The sequence below is a fragment of the Tachysurus fulvidraco genome, chromosome 18 (assembly GCF_022655615.1).
Source record: "Tachysurus fulvidraco isolate hzauxx_2018 chromosome 18, HZAU_PFXX_2.0, whole genome shotgun sequence".
Classification (NCBI taxonomy): Eukaryota; Metazoa; Chordata; class Actinopteri; order Siluriformes; family Bagridae; genus Tachysurus; species Tachysurus fulvidraco.
In genome coordinates, this window is record NC_062535.1 from 12378513 (window position 1) to 12401601 (window position 23089).

Below are 23089 nucleotides of genomic sequence, written 5' to 3' on the forward strand. Positions count from 1 at the left end.
GAAAGAAGAATTGTGAGAATTGTTTGGAGCCATGAGAGAGCACTGGGCTATAAACTTTACTCAATTTTCGATCCAACAAGCAAGAATTTAGGAGAAAAAGGTTTAAACCAGACGTCTTGGATGCTTGTTTACTTCTCATTGCTGGTCTATTTTGTCTATATCAATGTTGTGACATATCTGGGGGTAAATTGTCATTTCTGTTAAGTGCAAATTGTTTGTCTTCAATTCGAACTACATACTTCAGTACTTATGTTAATTAATAATGGAGCCACAATACTAAGTCTTTTCCTGTTTACATTTTTTTACATATCCTACTTTAAGAGCATGTATGGGGATATATTTCCTTTCCTACAAGCATGTAAAGTAGAGTATTTTTTGCTAAGCACCTTTTATATTTCTTCAAACTGGTTTTAAAGTTTGCAGGAAGACCCACAGCCACAAAATACACTGATGAACCATGTTTGCTGCTAACAAGCTCTTATTGTTAAATAAGATCTAAGAAATAAGGTGGGACATAGATGTATTAGAGAGCATTTTATTTGAATAAAAATTCTTTCATTCATTCATTTTCTACCGCTTATCCGAACATTAGGTCACGGGGAGCCTGTGCCTATCTACATTTACATTTATGGCATTTAGCAGACACCCTTATCCAGAGTGACTTACAACTGAGCAACTGAGGGTTAAGGGCCTTGCTCAGGGGCCCAGTAGTGGCAGCTTGGTGGACCTGGGGTTCGAACCCATGACCTTCCGATCAGTAGCCCAACACCTTAACCACTGAGCTACCATATCTCAGGCGTCATCAGGCATCAAGACAGGATACACCCTGGATTGGAGTGCCAAACCATCGCAGGGCACACACACACACTCTCATTCACTCACACACACACTCACACACTACAGACAATTTTCCAGAGATGCCAATCAACCTACCATGCATTTCTTTGGACCGGGGGAGGAAACCGGAGTACCCAGAGGAAACAGGGGAGACGGGGAGAACATGCAAACTCCACACACACAAGGCGGAGGCGGGACAAGTGTGAGGCGAACATGCTAACCACTAAGCCACCGTGCCCCCTGAATAAATAAAAATTTTCCTATTAGTAAAAATGATAAAATTAAAATGAGAATACATCCAAAACTTTTTTTTGTAAATAATTGCCAGAATAATTTTAATTTCAATTGATTTTCAGTTCTTCTCTTTATGAGGTTGGACAGCTGGTCCATTCACACTCTCTCTTCTTTTAAAGAAGAAGACATTTAAAAGTCGCTCTGGATAAAAAGCTTCAGCCGAATGAATAATGGAAGTGTCATAGCACAACATTTTTCTTTAAGGACGCTCCAAACAAAAGACATTGAAACCTCTGACTGGCCGTTCCTGAATAGTGTATTATTTTAATTTTCATATTAATAACACACACACACACACACACACACACACACACACACACACACACACACAAATCTGAGTGGAACGACCCTTTGAGGGAACAGAGGGGGTTTACGCCAGGGTCAAAGCGGGAAGACGAGAAACAAACATCCCTTATTCAGACCTCAAACAGGAAGTTGCTTCACGTTGGGCCGTAATTGGAGCCCTTATCAGGTCTCTGTGTGAAAGCTGCTGCCCAAATAAGCCACTATTTATGCTGCAGTCTGTGCTGCAGTGTGTAATGAAAGCTATGTAAATAGTGCTGTGAACTTCAGAAAGAGAGAGAGAGAGAGAGAGAGAGAGAGAGAGAGAGAGAGAGAGAGAGAGAGAGAGAGAGAGAGAGAGGGAGAGAGAGAGAGAGAGCGGGAGAGAGAGAGAGAGACAGAGACGTGGGGGGGTAAACATCTGTGTCTTACATACAAACATTACTTGTACATTCCCATTCTCATTACACACACACACGCACACACACACATACACACGAACCAGGAAATATCAGCAAAGGAAATAATAGTACAGCAAACATCTTACAAACAGAGCTTTTTCCAAAACATATACACACACACACACACACACACACACACACACACACACACACACACACACACACACACACACACACACACACACACACACACACACACAAACACACACACACACACACTCATACACACAAACACAAACACAAACACACACTATTTCAGGACAAATATAAACTAACCAAAACCTCCTCCGGGTGCTGTAAGTCTATAGAGATTTCATTAATTCCCACAATTCCCTCTGACCTTTTCCAGAATAACTGCTGCTCCTAAAGCAACCTGATTATTAAAGTACAAATTTGTACATCAAGTACGTCATATATAACACCATTTACATTAACATTAACGTTAACAATAACGGAACGCAACCACTCACCATATCACTATATCGCTGTCTATATCGAGTGTTTAATACAGTAGGTGTTTATTAGGATGATAACGTGTCGCAGTGCCTGATAGTGAGTAAAAGCTATTACAGAGACCTTGTAGTCTTTGTAAGGTGTTAGTACAGAGATCATTCGTTATGTGTTCAGCTAACGCAGGGACGTCTCTGTTACTTCTGGATGATTAATGCAGGAACTAGGCTGAGTTTCCCCCAAAGCACTGCAGTACAAAGAGCATTGTGAAGAGAGGAAACATCACGCTCTACCAGTTTAAATGAACTTTATGATACTTTTGGGAAAGTGGGCCATAATGGATTAAGGTCACCCTAAACTTCAGAAACTAAAATGTGTTATTTTTAATTAGATTACAGTTTATTACAATCAACTCTGGACCAATGTGTATAACTGTAACAGTAACTACTATTATTACTATAGAATTATTTTTATCTTCTCACAAAGATGTTGTCATATGAGACTATGAAGACCATAGTACCAGATATGTCCCCTGGGACACATGAAGCCATTCAGCTTTTTTTTTTTTCACTCAGGGTAACGTAACATGCTTAGAGGAAAGAGTTTTCTGCCTTCTTCTGCATACATCGACTCACAATAATTCCCCATGATATGCTATTTTGGCTGTGATGGTACACAGAAGCCTGTCCTTCTTACTCAGATCCTGTGTGATCCACTTTCCTGTCCTGTTCTGACATGCTAATTTTATTAGAAAATCTAATTTAGTATTAGAACTGAACAGGCAAATATTATTACTATGTCATAAAACAAAGGAGCCTATCAGCTTATAATATGCAAATGAGCTGGGGGTGGGGCATCTTCCAATTTGAATATTCATAAGAACCAAGAAGCATGCCTACAGGTCATTTTATTTATTTATTAATTTATCTTTACTAATATGTCAGGCCATGACAGGGTGATATAATATTACTAATGATGTCAATATTTTTTTGTGTATCACTTTACACTTTACAGTTTTCTCGGAAAAGTGTTGGAGTATTAAAATCTGTTCATTTGTTCATCGTTAAATCCATTTTTTTGCAAACGGTAAAGTAAGATTTTACTGTAAGATTGTTTTTTTAACAGTGCTAACAGTGACGCCACCCGTCCTTCATAGAACGCGATGCTAAGCGAGCGAAAGTAAGCCAGGAAACAGATACCATGCGTGGTGAAATATTTTTTTTACTGCCTTGCTTTGTTTCTTCATAAAAATGTATTTATTTAACATCACAACACAGCGAGTCCGATTCGTTTTAAACTGACAGAAGAACCGAGAGAAAGAGAGAGCTCAAGAGACTAACGTAAACATATGAATCAGCGGGATCAAATAGTTCTTGAAGAGACTCTCAAAGACAACATGAACTACAGATAATCAAAACACAGAAAAAGAAAAAGAAAAAGAAAAAGGACAGTTAATTCAAACTGCTGGTAAGTCGTGGGTTCAAACGCCGGTTATTAGCTGTTCACGAAGATGAATATTTCTCTCAGTTTAAACTAAACAACAGCATTACCGAGCCTGGAAAAGTACAAATGAATTGATCTTATCTTGCCATTTAATTTCAATCCAAAAATGGGAAATTTATCTGAATTGTTGTTTTTGTAAATAAGAGGCCTGGTTCCCTTTTTGAGTTTCTTCCTCATCCTCGTCTCAGTAATATTTTTCTTGCTGTTGTTTCCTATGGTTTGCCCGTTAGGGATCTAAATGTTCATCCAGATTTCTGTCAAGCTGCTTTGTGACAATGTCTATTGTTAAAAGTGCCATATAAATAAAACTGAATTGGATTAAGCATGTTGGGAAGTGGTAGCTACTGTAGCTCAGAGGTGAAACTACTGGAAAAAATGGTAGTGGAAATCCCAGCACTGCTAAAGAGCCACCTTTGTGCTAAACAGCTAACCCTCATTTCCTCAACACTAGATTGCAAATATATTCTTTGGTTCAAACCAGGACAATGGAAATTTTGGAGTTTTGTCCTTTTATCAGCTATAGGACTGTTTCCTCCCCATCAAATTGAGTCCTCCTCTTTAATTAGATTCCAATCATCTTAAACAGCTCGTCATTCTCGGGTCACGGTGATCAGCACTGCAGCTATAAATATGTCGTTCAGTTTGGCGTCAGGGCAAAAGTCAAAAGGTTAATTTAAAAAGCTGGTTTTAAGCTGTTATTATTGTCTCTCATTACAGCTCTAACCGACAGGGAGCTGACAGCAGGGTCAAAGTTCAACACGACGACTCTTTACTGTAACACACAGCTAGTGCGGCCTTTTAATACAGTGTGATAGTAACAGATCGTATACAAAACACAGCAAGAAAGAAAGAAAGAAAGAAAGAAAGAAAGAAAGAAAGAAAGAAAGAAAGAACAAATAGGAAGTTGAGCTAGAAAGAAAGAAAGAAAGAAAGAAAGAAAGAAAGAAAGAAAGAAAGAAAGAAAGAAAGAAAGAAAGAAAGAACAGATAGGAAGTTGAACTATAAAGAAAGAAAAAGAAAGAAAGAAAGAAAGAAAGAAAGAAAGAAAGAAAGAAAGAAAGAAAGAAAGAAAGACTAGTGAGTGAGAGAAACAAAGAGGAAGAGAGAGGGCAGTAGACAGATGTACAGATATACAGAGTTCCCGTCCCAGTGACCTGGCGTAAAGAGTTTCAGTGAGACACACAGAGGTCTCATCAATGTCTCTCATCCATCTTATTCACACTGTATGTTAGTGTGTGTGTGTGTGTGTGTGTGTGTGTGTGTGTGTGTGTGTGTGTGTGTGTGTGTGTGTGTGTGTGTGCACATTTGTGTGTGTATGTGTTAGTATGTAAGTCAGTGTGTGTGTCCTTGGTGTATGTGGGACAGTACAGGACAGGTTCACCCTGCTGCAGTGGTGTGTGTGAAGCTGTATATAGGCCACAGTGTGCACAGTGTCTTTGGCCTTACTGAGACGCCATGTGTCCCTTCTGTCCTCCACTCAGCCCAGGTCCACAACAAAAATAGGCAGATCCACACGGCGCCGTATAAATCACTGCGTATCCTCTAAGGCGGCTGGCAGATATGGGGCGCGCGCGCGTGCGTGTGTGTGCGTGTGTGTGGTGTGTGTGTGTGTGTGTGTGTGTGTGTGTGTGTTTCTTTAAGGTCGAAGGGTTTCCTTTTAAACCTAATGGAGGGAAAATACAAAAGTTTATATACAGTGCTTTTCACTTTGTGTGTGGGTTTGTGGTAACTTTCTTGTTATCTCTCTCTCTCTCTCTCTCTCTCTCTCTCCATCTCTCTCTCACACACACACCCATCCTTTCCTCTCGGCGTGTGTGTTTTATTGTCATCTTGCTGTCTGCAGCATGCGGTGCATTAAACCCCCACTTCCCTTTTTCCCTTTCCCACACCACACACAGTGTGTTTACACATAACTCATTAAGGCCCATTCTCCCACAGAGACCATACATCCACACACACACACACACACACACACACACACACACACACACACACACACACACACACACACACACACACACATACACACACACCCCGCAGGCTACTGTACCACAGCCTTTTAACAAGCTCACAGCAGTTTACTTTCTATCCTGCAAAAACACAACTACACTAAACGCCACGTTACCAAGCTACGCTAAAAACACACCCAGAACTCTAATTTCCTTCCATCCAGGAAGTGCATCCATGTGTGTGTGTGTGTGTGTGTGTGTGTGTGTGTGTGTGTGTGTGTGTGTGTGTGTGTGTATTTGTACTAATTAGTTTTATAGCCTTACATTGAAAGCTGTCAGCATCCTCCATGGAGTATGAGCAGGTATCGGCAACACATACAGTGAGACAGACGCACCATTTCCTGCTCATCCCAAATGTAATCAACGATCCAAGATACATTTGGTGTCCAACCGTTCTTTGGTTTCTTTGGTTTTAATTTCTTTTAAAAACACACCGTTTGTCTCACAAGCCAGAACGATCTCATTGGCTTTTATATATAATTGTAGCTTCCTGTTGTTTGATTGACAGGTAAATTATAATGTCTACTTTTCCTGATCGGCTGGATGTTTGACAATCCAATTTTTTATTTATTTTTTTCTCACAAGTCTTGGAAACACCTGGGACCATTTGTTTTATTTTTAAGCTGCTTGAATATGAAAAGAACTTTACCAAATATCATTGATAAATCATGCCACAGTACCATTTTCTCAGATATAACTGTTTATTTTTGTAAAACTTTGTATATTCTATAATTGCTTTCTATCATTGCATCGCTTTCTATCATTGTGTAGCTGATCTGAGTCAATCCTGTCAATCCTGTATCTTTAAATTAATCTAAGGTCCTGCTATTAGAGCTCAGTTTATTCAACACTGTCACATTGCTGGAAGTTTGTAAACAATCACATATCAAGATATATATTGCATATCTATGACATAGAATACGTTTAAGTATTGTGATATTGTATTTTACCACATTGCCCGCTGCTCGAATGTTAGAAAAGTGTCTAACTCAAAAGTCATCTTTAAAATCCTCTCTGAAATTCTGTAGAATTGGACGTTGCTATGTAAATCCAATCAGATTTGCAGCCTCTGTTCTGGTGAGAACGAAATTCAAACCTGCCCCAAATCATAACCCTCGTGTGTTTGAATTGATTTGAAAGTCACTTTAGATTAAAAGCATCTGCTAAACGAAGACGTGTAAATACGTTCTATCGACACAAATGAAAAAGGATTTAATTTAATTTCATTTAGTTTCATTTTCATTCAATCGGAAGCTAAGGGCTGTAATTCAGCTGATGTTTGAGAAACAACGAAAAAAAATTAATGAACCGTTTTAATCACCTCATATTCTGCAACACTGTGTGTGTGTGGGTGTGTGTGTGAGTGTGTGTGGGTGTGTAGGTGTGTGTGTGTGTGTGTTTGTGTGAATGTGTGTGCGCTCCAGGGTTTGTGCCTTTATGATCAAACAAGCAAAATAGTGTGTTAATAATCAAACCAAGTCAAAAACATCACCTCACTCCAACACACACACACACACACACACACACACACACACAATCACAATGCAGATTTCTGTGCACTACAGAGGGAGCCGGAACACTGAGACTCCCTGAGGTGGAAATAATGAAAAACCCTTTCATGGAAAAGTCATCAAGCCGAGAGATGGGGGGACCACTAGTGTGTGTGTGTGTGTGTGTGTGTGTGTGTGTGTGTGTGTGTGTGTGTGTGTGTGTGTGTGTGTGTGTGTGTGTGTGTGTGTGTGTGTGTGTGTGTGTGTGTGTGTGTGTGCGTGCGCTTGTGTATGTGTGTACTTGTGTGTGAGCGGGGGTCAGAACGCGTGACCTCTCATTTCATACTTTAATTAAAATCTCCCTCTGACGTCTTTCCCTCCTCTACTCCATGCTGGCTCACTTTCCTACTGCCAGAATGCAAACACACACACACACACACACACACACACACACACACACACACACACACACACACACACACACACACACACACACACATAGAGTATTTAGCAGGACATATTTCTGTTGCCCTATTGTCTCCGTATGAGAGCTGCTCAGTGGGTCAGGATTCTACATGATGAATAACAGGGTTGGAGGTTTGAATCTTCTGTGTGCCCTTGACTACGTCCCTCGTCCATAGTCAAGGTCTTCAGCTGTGTATCTTTCCTTCTCTGTTACACCATAATACCAACATTACAGAAGGTATCTATCCATCTGTAGTGATTTGATCTCCTTCTCCATATAATGATTCATAAAAGTTATATTTAAAACAGAAAATTGTTCAAGACGAATCATTTTGATTCGATACAATAAGATTCAGAGTTGTTTCAAAGCAATACAATATGATTCAGTTTGAGTTTAATTAAAAAAAAAAGCTTTGATTTTAGGAATCTAAGGCCATGCCTCCTTCCCTACAATCTGATAACATTTCTAAATAAAAAATACTAGTAATTAAAGAATCAGACTTTTGTCCTACACATCGTTATGAGTCATAAATTTTGAACACCGGTGTATTGATTCGAATCGGTCAGTTTGAACTCCTTTAGTGAGAATGTGGAAGCACAAAATGGTCATTTTGTCTTTACACACAATACACAGGAGCACAATTAAACGGTAAACAGCGACCGGTGCTAATAGGTAATGGAGCTAAAAAATGCTTCATTAGCAGCCAGATGGAAAATTGAATCTCGATTAAATCTCAGCCCCATGTGTTTTACTAAGGTCACATTCAGCTACGTTATAGAGCGGTATAAAAAACCACAGCTAGACAGCTGCTGGGTGAAAGCTAGCCTCCCGTGTGTGTGTGTGTGTGTGTGTGTGTGTGTGTGTGTGTGTGTGTGTGTGTGTGTGTGTGTGTGTGTGTGTGTGTGTATGTGAGAGAGAGAGAGAGAGAGAGAGAGAGAGAGAGAAAGAGAGAGTGTGTGTGTAAACGTGCACATATGTGTAACAAGTGCATGAGACGATAATCTGTAATACACAATATAGATGATACAGCAACATTTAATGTGCAATATTGCTAGGACAGATACTTCAGATTATTATCTATTTTATTTCTGCGGAGGCTACATATATTGGTGTGCAAAAGTTTTGGACAGAGTTTGTACTTCCAAGATAAAATACTGTACTGTACATCCCTTTAATAAAAGCACAGACACAGCTGTCTTCTAATTCTGAACAAATCTTTCAAAGTTTCAGCTACATCCTTCACGTAACTTTCAAAAATTGGTTGAAAGTGTAATAAAAAATTAAAATAAATAAAATCTCAGTTTTCATAACCTGAGACGGGGATAATTTCACAATCGTTACAAACGTAAAGGAATTTATCGCTTCAAATTCACATCATCCTAATCTAATCCAAGTCTTTTATGCAGGTCGGCATTTTGCCACAAAACTGCCCATAGAAAACTGTTAAAAAAACAAAACAGACACCATATTCGCCTCCTCATAAAACTAATGCTGCATTTCGGTTTAACTTAATTTTCAAACTACAAAAAAAGCGTTCGCAACTCACATGCTTTTGTATAGTTCAGACACTTCATGACTTTCAGTAATCTACAAACATGAACAAAACATCAACGTGTAACTCAACACTGTGTCATGACGGCCATGTGGACACCTAGTTGTTGTTTTTTCCAGAGAGGACTTCTGTATCAGTCCCAGAGGATTGTGTGTGTGTGTGTGTGTGTGTGTGTGTGTGTGTGTGTGTGTGTGTGTGTGTGTGTGTGTGTGTGTGTATGAGAGAGAGAGAAAGAGAAAGAGAGAGAGACATCTGGTATGAAAGCCAGATAATAATATAATATAGACCAAACTTAATTAAATAAAATGAGCTAACACAGAATATCCCTGGAAAATATTTTTTAGACAGATTTCAATTAGCTTTAAAACTCAAGAACAAAAAAAACAATGTAAGACTCCAAACATATCTTTTGGCTGATAGTGTACTTCATGCAATGTATTTTTTCCCCCAAATTATTCCTTTAAGCAGTTATAATTTAATATCAACACATGTCAAGTATAGGAGCAGCTGCTTCCCGCAGGTGGCTCGCACAGTGAAAGCTGAACAAAGTGAGAGCAGTTTAACGGCCTCGGGCTTAAACTAAACTACCTCTCATGTTTGCTCATGTACTGCTGATCTGAGGTCAGTACTGCTCTTGTTTTGGTAATGGTGCAGACAGGCTCTAGAACTGATCCTGGGTCTGTGTATTATGACACATAGCTGAAAAAAGTGATCTGTCAGCTGCTTGTCATTGTTTATAGTCGACAGTCAGTACAGGCACACTGAGGATTAAGTGACAAAGAGACAATGGTAATAACGAAAGAGCTATTTTAGAAATCACACAAACACACACAAGCGCACACATGTATACACACACACATTTGGAGTGCTGACATTTGGAGTTTTTTCCTGGATAGCAAATTTCTGCACCACATGCTGAGCACTGACAGAAGCTATTGAGTTTTGTTTGACTGCAAGACACACACACACACACACACACACACACACACACACACACACACACACACACACACATACACACACACACACACACACACACACACACACACATGAGCAGATACACACAAACACAAACATGAAAGACATTAATAATGCCTGTTCCACTGTTCCATGTCAGGTGATATTTTCCACCCTTCTCATCAGTCCTACTGTCCACCCACGTTCCTAACACACACACACACACACACACACACACACACACACACACACACACACACACACACACACACACACACACACACACAAACACACTGTGACTAAGACATCATCTGTACCAAACCGTTGTTCTAGAACACGATCACGCTTTCTTCTCTAATGTGGTATACAGGGCTATCGGGTGTCTCGGCAGCTGCTGCAGGGTTTTTCGCTGGAGTCGATGAGCTTAGAAAGATCAAAACACACGCATACACACACAGACACTCACACACACTCACACTCACATACATCGGGTGTCTGCTTCCACCAGGTCTATTCAACACAAACTCCAAGGCCGTGTATGATGCCAGATGGAAAACACACGGGAGAACTTAAAGGCTGGAAGGACAATACAAGCTTGATGGGTTACAATTTACACACACACACATACAGTATACACACACACACACACACACACACACACACACACACACATACACTAATTCGACCCCCCTCTTCTGTAAGCCTCTGTTCAATGCAAGTTTAAGCTCCACAGAATCAAGCATCAACTGTGCTGACTGATGCCTGCTCATGTTTCCTCAGGGGTGGACATGAAGGTCAAGACAGGAAAGAGATGCAGAAAAGCGTGTGTGTCTGTGTGTGTGTGTGTGTGTCTGTGAGGGAAAGTGTATGCGAAATACCCCTGAGAAAGCAAACACTTCAATATCAATCAATAGTTGGCTATTACCTACCACCAAGGTCTCCAATGTTTCTCCTTCAGAACTAATCGGATCCTTGAGTGTTTGGACGATTCGCAATATAACATTTGTTTCGATTTTTCTACATAAGTGGAACGTAGACGACACACCTAGGGATATAAAATGTCCGTATCGTTAAATGCTTAAACTATTATCACTAATATCAGCTGCCTCACTAGCAAACTTATGGTAATGGTTTTAATCTCTTGGTAAAATAGTTTTACCTCACATTAGCTAGCATGCTACAAAACCTGATTAGTGTTTTCAATATGTTAAGAAATGTTAAGAACTAGCTAACTTGCTACAAACATTTATGTTGCTTTTAATCTCTTAGTAAAATAGTTTTACCTCATTTTAGCTAGCCTGATACCAAACTGAACTACTGCTTTAAATATTTTATCAAAAGAGTTTCCCTTAAACTAACTTACTTTGCTACCAATCCTGGTTACTGCTTTTAATCTTTTAATGAAAGAGTTTTACCTCACATTATCCAGCACACAATCTGTTAGCACTTAGCTGTCCCACTAGCAAACCTGGTTAATGCTTTAATTCTCTTAATTAAAGTAGAAAATAAAGAACATTTTTTAAAAGAAGTAGTTCGGTTGTATTTGCTATTTTGCTGCCGTCTCCTTTCCTTTGAATTTGTCCAGAATAAAGCTTTGCTAACAGCTTTCCAAACTTTATCTTGGTATCAGCATCATTCCTGTTGTTGAATAGTGACTTACAAATTATAAGCACATAACTAACACTGACATTTATTTCAAAATTAAAGTTTAACTGCTGCATCTCTGCTGTTTAGTACACACAAATGTCCCATTTTCAGTATTACTGAATGCTTCAGCAAAACTAACTCCTGTGTCTCTGGAGTCAGTTCACATACACACAAACACACACACAAACAAACACACACACACACACACACACACACACACACAAACACACACACACACAAACACACACACACAAACAAACACACACACACACACACACACACAAACACACACACACACACACACAAACACACACACACACACACACACACACACACACACACACACACACACACACACGCATGCACACACTGTGTGCAGGAAGAATGTTGACAGAAAGGTCACTTCTCAGGGCTAATGAGGTGTCATGCATCACTCGGCCATTTAAGACCCTATGGAAGTTGAAACCTTTCCTGAAAGATGATTGATAAATAAATAAATATAAATAAATAAAAGAATGAATAAATCTATAGAAAGCACCTGCCGATTGTAAGTAAGACGCAGCAGAACTGTAAGTGAGCGGCGTAAGCGCTTTTTTACGGCTTACGAGTCTCAAAATCTGCTGAGATCAAAATGTCTTTTATGGACACCTAAGACCTTTATTGTGGCGGATGCATCTTTAATGGCTTCAACAGCTTGTGCAGAATAGAAGATTATATCCCGAACAACACACGCTGGGCAGATAAAGTTACGATAGTGCAAACTGTAAGACTGCTAACACAAGGATGTTTTACTGTCAGTCAAAAATGCTCTTTACAGAGTAATATATAAACATTAACGATAGCAGACAATCTGACATAGCCATTTATCAACCAATCAGAGGCTGTCTGGGGAAGGGCTTTAAATTTTAACGTCAGTGATACATAAGATGGAGTAAGAAATAATCTCAGTTTTCAGTTCACATCCTCAGAATCAAAATCTGTGAGGAGGCAAATTAGCCTGCTAGTGTTAAAATAATATGATGGCTAGCAAGGATGATATGATAGAGAAATGACAGAGAAAATAACACATCTGTCTATAATATAGACCTTGACTGCGATTGTACAAGAGATACTGACATTAGATTGTGCTTGTGTTATTTAGCAGGACTCTAAGAATCAGGTTAGCTAGCCAATTCTAGGTTAGCTTGAGTAAGCTATGTTAATAGTTATGTTGAAAAAATAAATAAATAAAGATTGTTGAAAATGCTTTTGGTTAAGAAATATCAGGTGTTCTCTGTAAAATAGGCATTAGCTCTGTTGCTATTACATTAGTACACTGGCTAGCTAACTGCATCATATTGATCTTTCTTGAGCTACTCGTCAGGGACACTAATCATCTCTTTGAAATTTTCTTTCCAGTTTTATTAATTGTGTCTTATGGCACTGGTTTTAAATGTGTATCTATATGCATTAAACCAGTTGAACTAAAACAGAACACATTTTAAAGGAATCCACTACAGATAATAAAAGCCTGATCTGAGATCAGGTGTGTGGTTTGTTTTATAGCAAACGACGGCACGACTTGAGCCAAACTGTGATCAGTGTCAAAGAGTGATAAATGACTGAAGACACACTGAGTCAGCACAAAAGGCGTTTAGATAAATGCAGGCAGATAGAGGTAGAGAGATGGAGCAGCGGATGAGGTGATGAGGATGTGTCTTTTCACCACAGACGCTGAGGTAATTGCCTGGGTTTAATGCATAATAGTTAAGACTGCAGTGAGGACAGCATCACATTAGGCAGTAATATTACTGGGTCAAAGGTGCAAGTGTGAGTGAGTACAAGTGTGTATGTCTGTGTGTGTGTGTGTGTGTGTGTGTGTGTGTGTGTGTGTGTGTGTGTGTGTGTGTGTGTGTGTGTGTGTGTGTGTGTGAGAGAGAGAGAGAGAGAGAGAGAGAGAGAGAGAGAGAGAGAGAGAGAGAGAGAGTCAGGGAGAGAGAAAGAGAGGTTTTGTGTGTGTGTGTGTGTGTGTGTTTGTGTGTGTGTGTGTGTGTGTGTGTGTGTGTGTGTGTGTGTGTGTGTGTCTGCGTGCATGAGAGAGCAAGAGAGTTAACGAGGGTCAGCTAGTGAATAAGTAACTACGAGAAAGTAACAGTGTGTGTTTGTGTGTGTGTGTTTGTGTGTGTGACAATGTGCATGTTTTTATTAGCCCACCTAACATCACTGCAGCATTTTCCTGTAAGTACTTTTCCTTTTATGGTCTATTTCAGGAATGGTTTGGATGACATGATGTTAGAGGGATCTGCAGTGGTGTGTCATCTTGAGTCAATATGAGTCACTTTCGGGTCGCCTTCACACACCAGTGTTACCATGACACGGAAGTCTAGGATCAGTCTAGGATCTCTCTTCTGGAGAGCTGGCTAATGTGGAGAAATTAACAAGAACTTGCTTTTGTAAAACTCCCTCAGGATGTGATAGATAAACATACTTTAAATGCGGGAGTAAAAAAATAACCATCGGCTTCTAAACAAGAACAGACTTGATTTCAGTATGTAAGTACAGAAGGAAAATGGTGGAATGCATTTTAGTCTCTTTAGTGTAGTTTTTCGAAATCAATCTGAACCAATAGCTTTGGTCCAGCATGGAGCTTTTATTTATTTATTATTACAGGGATTTGAAGTCTGATTCCAGCGTTTGCCACATGCTTCTGGGGTTTCCTCTGGGCTCTCCAGTTTCCTCCACTAGTCCAAAGACATGTGCTGACTGGCACTTCTAAATTATCCATAGTGTGTGAATGGGTGTGTCATTGTGTGTGATTATCCCTGCCTTGTACCCCGAGTCCTGTGGAATGGAGACCAGGTTCCACGTGAGATACAGTGCTACAGAAAATGTTTGAATGGAGGCTTCCTTTGTGCCATAACTATCTGAGGTGTTATCAGAAGTTCCTCATCAAAGTTACATTACATATTACCTGTTAGCTTTTCTCTACTATTTATTCACTGGAGTTCCTAAACAATAAATAGATCGATAACTGATTAATAAAACTAACAAAAGCTTTGCTGTTATAATACCAATCATGTGAGATGAATCAAAAGTGAGTCAATTCAAATCCTTATTAAATCCACATCTCCCTTTATATAGACAGCAGAATTTACAGTGGTTTCTTGATGGGAAGAACAGTATTGTTGCCTTAACATCAATCACATTGTTGCAGTTCAATTAAATGTGTAAATGTTAGGTCTCTTCCTCTAACGGTGACTAAACAGCAAAGATGTGAGGCAATCAGGGAGAAAAATAGTGATGAAAAAAATTGAAGGCTAGGTGACTGGGTGCTTTTCTCTCATGCTGTGCACTGTCTTTTTATAAGGTTTGAAAAAATGCCATCGTAAAGGTCAAATTTCACCTCTCGTTGAAAAAAAAAACGGATGAATTTCTGACACTGTCACTGCAGCTGTCTGTTCATGTTTTAGCTCTTAGCTGTGATTTTGCCACCTAAGCCACGCAAACCAAAAATGGGACTGCAAGCACACTGAAACAGCGAGGACAGGATTAAATAATCTTCCCAAAAAAAAAAAAGAGAGAGAGAGAACCTCTAAAATTTTCCGCCTGGTCGTTTTCAATTTTCTGCTCGTTTGGCCAAAACTCGGCTCACGTTTCCGAACAACTCCTCGCCCCATATCCGTCCTAATTAGCCAATCCGGGCCCGGGGAGACGAGCTGATTTGCATAATTTAATCGTAAAGTGGTGATACAAATTTTGAAATGCTGCAGTCGTCAAATGATCTTTTCATCCTCCCGGGGAGAAAAATATTAATACAATTAGGCCGTAATTCAACAAGGAGTGGAAGGGATAAGAGGGGGATGAAAGAAACACTTCGAGCGTAGCCCTGTTAATTAATTTTTCTGTGGAGAATCGGGATCTCCTCATGACTGTTTTAGCTGTAACCGGAATGTGCGAGAGCAGGGAGGTGCGATTTCACTCTATCAGGCATTCTCATCTGTTCCTGATGACTCGTGTCACAGTCACTTAACATCTACCAAAGAGCAGTGAGAGAGAATGAAGATAACTAGACAGTCTGAGCCAGTCATTAAACCATCCTCCCCACAAGATAGGTGGTTTCTCTACAGCGCTGTTCAACAAAAGCTTCTCTTTAGTATTCGATTAAGTGAAATGACATGCCCCTTTCACAAAGAGCGCAATAAACATTCAAATGCTTGCAGGATGACGAGTGAAACTTTTACTGAGACATTCTAGTTCAGTCACCTCACCAAAAAAGGAGCTGCATGAAACCACACCAACAAATACAAAAAAACACTATGGTGAGATTAGTTACTTCTATCATATGAAGGCAAATGGCTTTTAATCAGCTCAGTTTAATTTTATGGTTCTTGTTCCACTTTGTGAACACCCTAATGCAGCTGAGTGACACGTTAAATTAATAGTGGCAGACATTTGAACACGTTCGAATATGTTTTTTCTCCATATTTAATTTTGATGTTGCTTCCATTACATAAATGTAAAGAGGTTTGAAAAGCAGTAACAGTGGAATTCATGCTCGGATCTTGCCTTTATATATAAACTATAAATAAATACTAAAGGATTATTTTTTTGTTAAAAAATCTATAAAATGTATGAATAAACATTTCTCAGAACACTGATGTCAGCCTTTTAAAAAACTTTCACTACATGTCACACTTTTTTTTTATCTGAATTTGAATTTGTCTCAATATGCCTACAGGGTACCTTTAATTTCAGAACAATGAAAGGTCTTTGGGATTTTTTTCCTACATTTATTACAATATTTTGTGCACTTTTTGAGCCTTTTTTTTAACAATATGATGTAATCTTTATTTTCAGCAACTTAGACCATATGCACCTCTAATTAATTTGAACTGAAATCTATTTTCTAACCTCTTGGTTAATATCATTTCTTGGATTTTGACTGTAGCCTGATGGATGTAGGTGTATGACGTGTAACTGGACTAAAGGGTGGAACTTGCATTGGTTCTGATTTGTTGAAGATATATTAAGGGATATATATATATAAGGGTGATTGTGTGGATGGATTTTTAAAGATATCCAGGCAACTCATCTTTTACACATTAGAAACAAAAACATGTAATTACTTAGCATATAACTGAATGAGAAATGCTGTATTTTAACACACTATGAAGAACTTTTTATTTAAGACTGTTATAGACACACCGTGAAATATCTGGCACAGTAGGTTGTGAATTTGTGAATATGACACAGATGTTATTAATATTATTTATTTAATCATGACTCCGTGTGTCACATGATGGCCATGTGATTTTTTTGCACCTACTGACTGCTTATTAACTTTGACTTTTGTTTTCTAGGACACGTATTGACGCAGCACTAAAAACCAGCAGTGGTTTTATGACATGCTCATTTATGATAAGCAACTAGATCAACACTCTAAATTAACGGTAAGCTCCTCCAACACTAAAGATATTATTGTTTGATTTTCTAGGAGCTATAAATCAGTGCTGAAATGAGATACATGTTCATAATCCTGTTATGTGACTTTTGGTTGATATGGTTGTTTATCGCTTTAAAATCGTTAAATTTGACACTTTGGTTGTTTATTTTAGAATTTTATGATGAAATGATCAGGAAGAGAATAACAGGTTTGAATTGACTACTCTGATTTTCAGTATTTACTTAATTAATCCAATAATAAAATTAAAAGTCTGCTTTATATTTTTTATTTTTTACATTATTGTCTCTTGACTGAAAAAAAAAGTTTGATCAAGACATTTCTATGGATTTGCGTCCTAGTGCTTGGACCCCTAACGATCGCAACTAGTCTTTTAATCACATTTATGGCTCTTAGTTATTACTGTAGATTCTGGAAATGGACGACACAATATCAGTAAACTTGGCAACAGAACAGTGTGGAATAAATCTAAAGAATTCATAAACTGATCCAGGTCTATAACAAGCATATTAACATATATTGATAGCATTGCACCAGTAAGTGTCTTTCAAAGAAAAAAGGCCTGTATTACTTTGTTCAATAACTCGTAGTCTTATAAAGCACTGAGACACACACACACAAAAATGTGAACAATTTTAGAAATCAGCTCTGGTGATGTATTTAGGCAAAAATCTGGACCCAAAAGTGATATTTCACCAGATTTCTTAAGGAAAAATCCTTCTAATTCAGAAATAAGGACAAAACAAAACTTGCACACATGTACACATCACCGCAGTGCCGCAAACCCAGAACCTCTAATCTATCTTTCCCATGGCTGAACTCATTACATTTGTAAATGAATGAAACCACAGTGTTAATATAGTGTAAACTGGATTACAACTGCATGCTGGAGATAATTACTGTTTGTTATTATAATGAAATTATTATCACTGTATTCACATTATAGGCTTTAGTAGGCTTATGGATGGAGGCAAAACCTTTAATTAGTCATGTTTTGTTGTTTTTCCAGTTTCCAAGAAGAGATAAGTACAGAACATCTCTCACTGTGCAAAGAACAACAGTGCGCGCTGAGTGGAGAGGAGACGAGCAGAATGAAGCCGTGACATGTTATCAATACTGAGGCATTAGAGCTGATTGAGGCGGAAATAGACAAGTCGCCCTTCATCATGAACACGCACACAAAAGCACACACGCACACAGGAGAGAGAGAGAGAGAGAGAGAGAGAGAGAGAGAGAGAGAGAGAGAGAGAGAGAGAGAGAGAGAGAGAGAGAGAGAGAATAGAGGCTTTCAGCACTAATAACAATGTCTAAAATACTGCTCATGGCTGTTCATCGGTTGTAAGTTCTGATACAAACCAACCTGCACTGCACAAATTCCTACCACATGCACAAATGACAAAAAGCTGCCATGACAAGGAACAGATGGTGAGCAGCAAGCTTGGCAAAGTGGAATCCATTCAAGAGCAGGTCTAAAGCTGGCTTGGTGTTATCAATCATAAGGATATGACCCACAATAAAAGATCCAAAGAGGCGTGTAGATGCCTTATCAACACTGCTTTATTCCATAAAGTACCAACACGTACTGGCCTGGAGGTTTGTTCTATGTTGAAAAGTTTATACAAGTGCCCATAGTAGGCTGATTATACATACACACCATAATTCTCAGTGAACTGAAAATTAATATATACTTAAATGTCCTGGGATAGACTGGTGCACTATCCTAGTTGTATATTTCAACCTCACACACTGTGCTTCAAGTTTAAAACAAGCTATAAAACAAACTTTATTTCACTTTTTTAAGAAAATGTATTCGGACTATCAACCCAACTATGGGTTGATGAGGTTTCATTGGTAAATGTGTCAAATTAGGGACGTTCATTTATTTTTAGGACGCAAACCTGTCTTGACTTAGAATCATGAAGGATTTCAAAGGTAAGAAAAGTTGGAAAACACCTAAGTAACGTCCAGAATCTTTTACTTTCGATCTTCAGTCCCCGTTCCTACTTTTTTCCCCCTTAATCTTAAAAACAAAGAATCTTGGGAATTGTTGTGATTTTGCAAGAAGCGCAAGCGCGAGACAAAGAGTTAGACGGAGAGATGAAGTTATTTTAGCCTGACGTTCTACACTATACACGTTTAGGTTAGTTATTATGAGTCGTGCAGACTAAATCTCAGTCATTTCCCAAAAAACAAACAAACAAACAAACAACAACCAAACAACACGTCCATAGCATTAAAAAAGCCTGGCTACTCACCCGGCGTTGGTGCAGTCGTTGTAGAGCACCTCGAAGTCTCTGCGCGAGATGAGCTTGCAGCGGTTCACACCGGGCTGGATGGCGCCGAGCCCGCGCAACACGCGCACCTGCTCCACGTTGCACACCACCGGTGTGATCTCCAGCCGCTTGAGCTTGGTGTACACGGTGTGCAAACCACCGACCAGATGCTTTAGAAAGAGGTCAAACGCCTGCGGGAGGCAGATGAGCTCTCGACCGTCCACGGTGAACGATGCGAGCCGGGCACCGCGCACCTCCACCAGGCGACACTCGTTGTTGCGCGGCGTGCTCTCCACCGGAGACGGCGTGGCATACGCGGGCTTGTGCGGCGCGCTGCCAACCGGGAGAGCCGGACTCGCAGAAGGCAGCAGGTCCGAGCGGAACAGGCTCGAAGCTGCCGATGGAGCAAGAGATGACGGAGACGGAGACAGACTCGCCGGGCTCGAGGAGCCGCCACCAGCCGAAGCAGAGATAGAAATCGGAGGTGGTGCGTGATGCGCAAGTGGCGCTGATGGAAGCAAAGGAACCGAAGTGGCCATGATCTCAGAGTTAACTTTTTTTTTTGTTGTTAATGGAAAATGATCACAAACGTGCTTTAGGATTAAAAAGAAGGTGGATCAAACTACTGTACACACTATAAAGTCCGTTTTGACTATAAAGTGAAACGCGGCGATGTGAAGTCACGGCATCGATCAAAGCTTTACGGTGACAGCGCGAGCGCAGCGCACAGGACTGACAGCAGCGCGCGTTCGGACCACTCGTCTCTGTCCCGTTGTGGCGCACGAGAGGAGGAGCCAAGTGGTGTAGGAGAGGTTGTGTCCAAAACCACACAGCATACTGCCTTACTACCTTAATGCATACTTCTATGGCTACACAACATATAGAAGAAAAATAAATAAAAATTATGAGTTTGAAAGAAAACCACACCACATCTATCTGAGCACTACAGAAAGATTTTAGAGTGATGTTTACTTCTTTAGGTTTTACAGTCATGAATCTCTCCCAAAAAAATCTATTCTGTAAACAAATGGAAACACATCCTTACACTTGAGGGATGTGATATAAGATAATGGGACTACATAGAAATAACGACTCATAATGAATTCTTCAGCCATGGGTCAGAAGGATTGTGATCAAAATGAGAAAAGAGTGTATATGCTGCTCCCATAAATGCTTACAGTATATGGAAAGGATTGGACGATGCTAGAACTAAAGAGGAAGCTACTCTATTAGTATCAGGTCTGCCATTAGAGGATCTTCACCATCAGTGTGTTATAGAAGACTTTATTGGCATCATCTTGCACTGTGTAACAAGCTGTAATCTTTAAATACAGCTGTGATCATACAATCTAGGTTTAATTGAATTATTTAAAAAAGGTGGAAAAAACTTTGCCGTCAAGCTGAAGATCTAGTGAACATTATGAAAAGACAAAACACACCGTCACTTATAGCAATCATACAGTATGAAAGACAAGTAACTTTGACACAGACGATTGTGTGTGAAGTAGATTAATGACCTCTCAGTTCAACTGATGCAGCTCAAACTATTAGATCTTTGATGCTACTAGTTTGTTATATGAAACAAAAACTCTAATAAAAGAGTCAATACACTGATGAAATATTAATATGCATTTACTGGGCCGGACCGCAATAAACTACTTTTGTATTCAATCTGAGTGAACCAAAAGTGTTTAGAGATGAAGATATGGGTGATGATGATCAATCATAACATGGCTGAATACCAAATCAACTAGCAACACAGTGCACCTATTATTCCAGACTGTATGTAGTGGAAGTTAGGAGCCTTTTGGTATTTAGGCTCTAAGTTTTGTTGAAGAAGTAATGGCACTCTGGTTCTTTGTGTCAGAGGTTCACTTTGATTAATTCCCTGTGTGAAAACTTTGATGAAGAAATACTGAAGGCCATTTAAATTAAAGCTCATTTAAATGTCAGTCCTCATAGTCTGGACTTTACTATAATTGGCTATTTAATTAAAACAATTTTCACGGTCATTAATAGGGTACAGCTCAAGCCTTGTAGTGCAATGACATGTTTTAATTACACGGTATTAGCAAAATGGATATGCTTTAGAAAGCAGAGTGGAAATTTGAATAAGAAATGATTAAGGCAATTATACATCATCCCCTTATGGAGGTATCAAATCTAATTGATGAACTTTATAAAATGAGAAGGAGAGATTGGAAAGCAAACATGGGTTTAAACAGTGTTTTTAATTAAGAGGTGGAGAAAATGTGCGCAAATGTTATTAAGTGGTAATCACAGGACTAATTGCATTATTTTGGTGTTACACTGCACACACACACACACACACACACACACACACACACACACACACACACACACACACACACACACACACACACACACACAAACACACACACAATGGCACCATGAAACCATTATTAGTTTTATTGCATTTGTGTGGTATTTCCATTGTGCTTATACTCAACTCCTAACCTTAACCTCAAGGACATGTACACACACACACACACACACACACACACACACACACACACACACACACACACACACACACAAACACACACACACTCTCAGGTGTTAACTCATACACAGGTGTTTATACTGCCACCTATTGGGAAGAACTTTAATGAAGCCTATGAGGAAAATAATCAGTGTCATTATTTTCCTGCTTATTTGCACTCATCATGGACCACTGAACATTGTACACCGTTCTCAAAAGATGCCAATATTCTCCTTTTTGGTTCGCAAGTTTATAAGAAAAGATAAGATAAGATATAACTTTAGTCGTCCCACAATGGGGAGATTTCTCTCAGCAGCAAAATATATAAAAAGAATAGGGACATAATATAATATAAAGTATATACAACACAAAATATATATTAAAAAAGGGACATAATATAATATACAGTATATACAACACAAAATATATAAAAAAAAAAGAGTAGTTTTTACACTGAAAGACATATTGCACATAGGTAACATTGCACTTTTTCAAAATTAATGTTATTGCACATGTTTAAAATCCTTCGTTATTGTTTATTAGTGCAGTTAAACAGTGTTAAGCAGTGTAATAACAGTGTGTAATTATGGTGACTGGTTCACTGGGAGCAGCTTTGATTGTAAAGTCTTATAGCAGCAGGGAGAAAAGAGCGTCTGTATCGCTTCTTCAGACACTTAGGATGTAACGGTCTGTCACTGAAGGAGCTGCTCAGAGATGAAACCGTTTCATACAGGGGGTGAGAGTCGTTCTCCAGCAATGATGATAGTTTTGCTACCATCCTCCTTTCTCCCACCTCCTGTACAGTGTCCAGAGGAATCCCCAGGACTGAGCTGGCCTTCCAGATCAGCTTGTCCAGTCTCTTCCTTTCTGCAGTAGAGATGCTGCACCAGCAAACCGCACCATGGAATATGTCTGAGGTCACCAC

At 39.3% G+C, this 23089-nt stretch overlaps 1 protein-coding gene and 1 long non-coding RNA gene across 2 annotated transcripts in view; one reads left to right on the forward strand and one right to left on the reverse strand.

Annotated features, from left to right (window-relative positions):
- The window catches only part of dachc (dachshund c), a 67588-nt gene extending 47154 nt beyond the window's left edge, over nt 1-20434 (reverse strand). The window contains exon 1 of the mRNA XM_027179320.2: nt 19644-20434. Within this exon, the coding sequence (XP_027035121.2) occupies nt 19644-20200 (557 nt within the window). The 5' untranslated portion in view covers nt 20201-20434. The remainder of the gene's footprint in view (nt 1-19643) is intronic.
- LOC125139433 lies at nt 14038-19650 on the forward strand. Its single transcript, XR_007138491.1, has 3 exons — nt 14038-14165; nt 17288-17377; nt 18398-19650. It is a non-coding gene; the product is annotated as an uncharacterized LOC125139433 (long non-coding RNA).
- Nucleotides 20435-23089: the final 2655 nt, after the last annotated feature.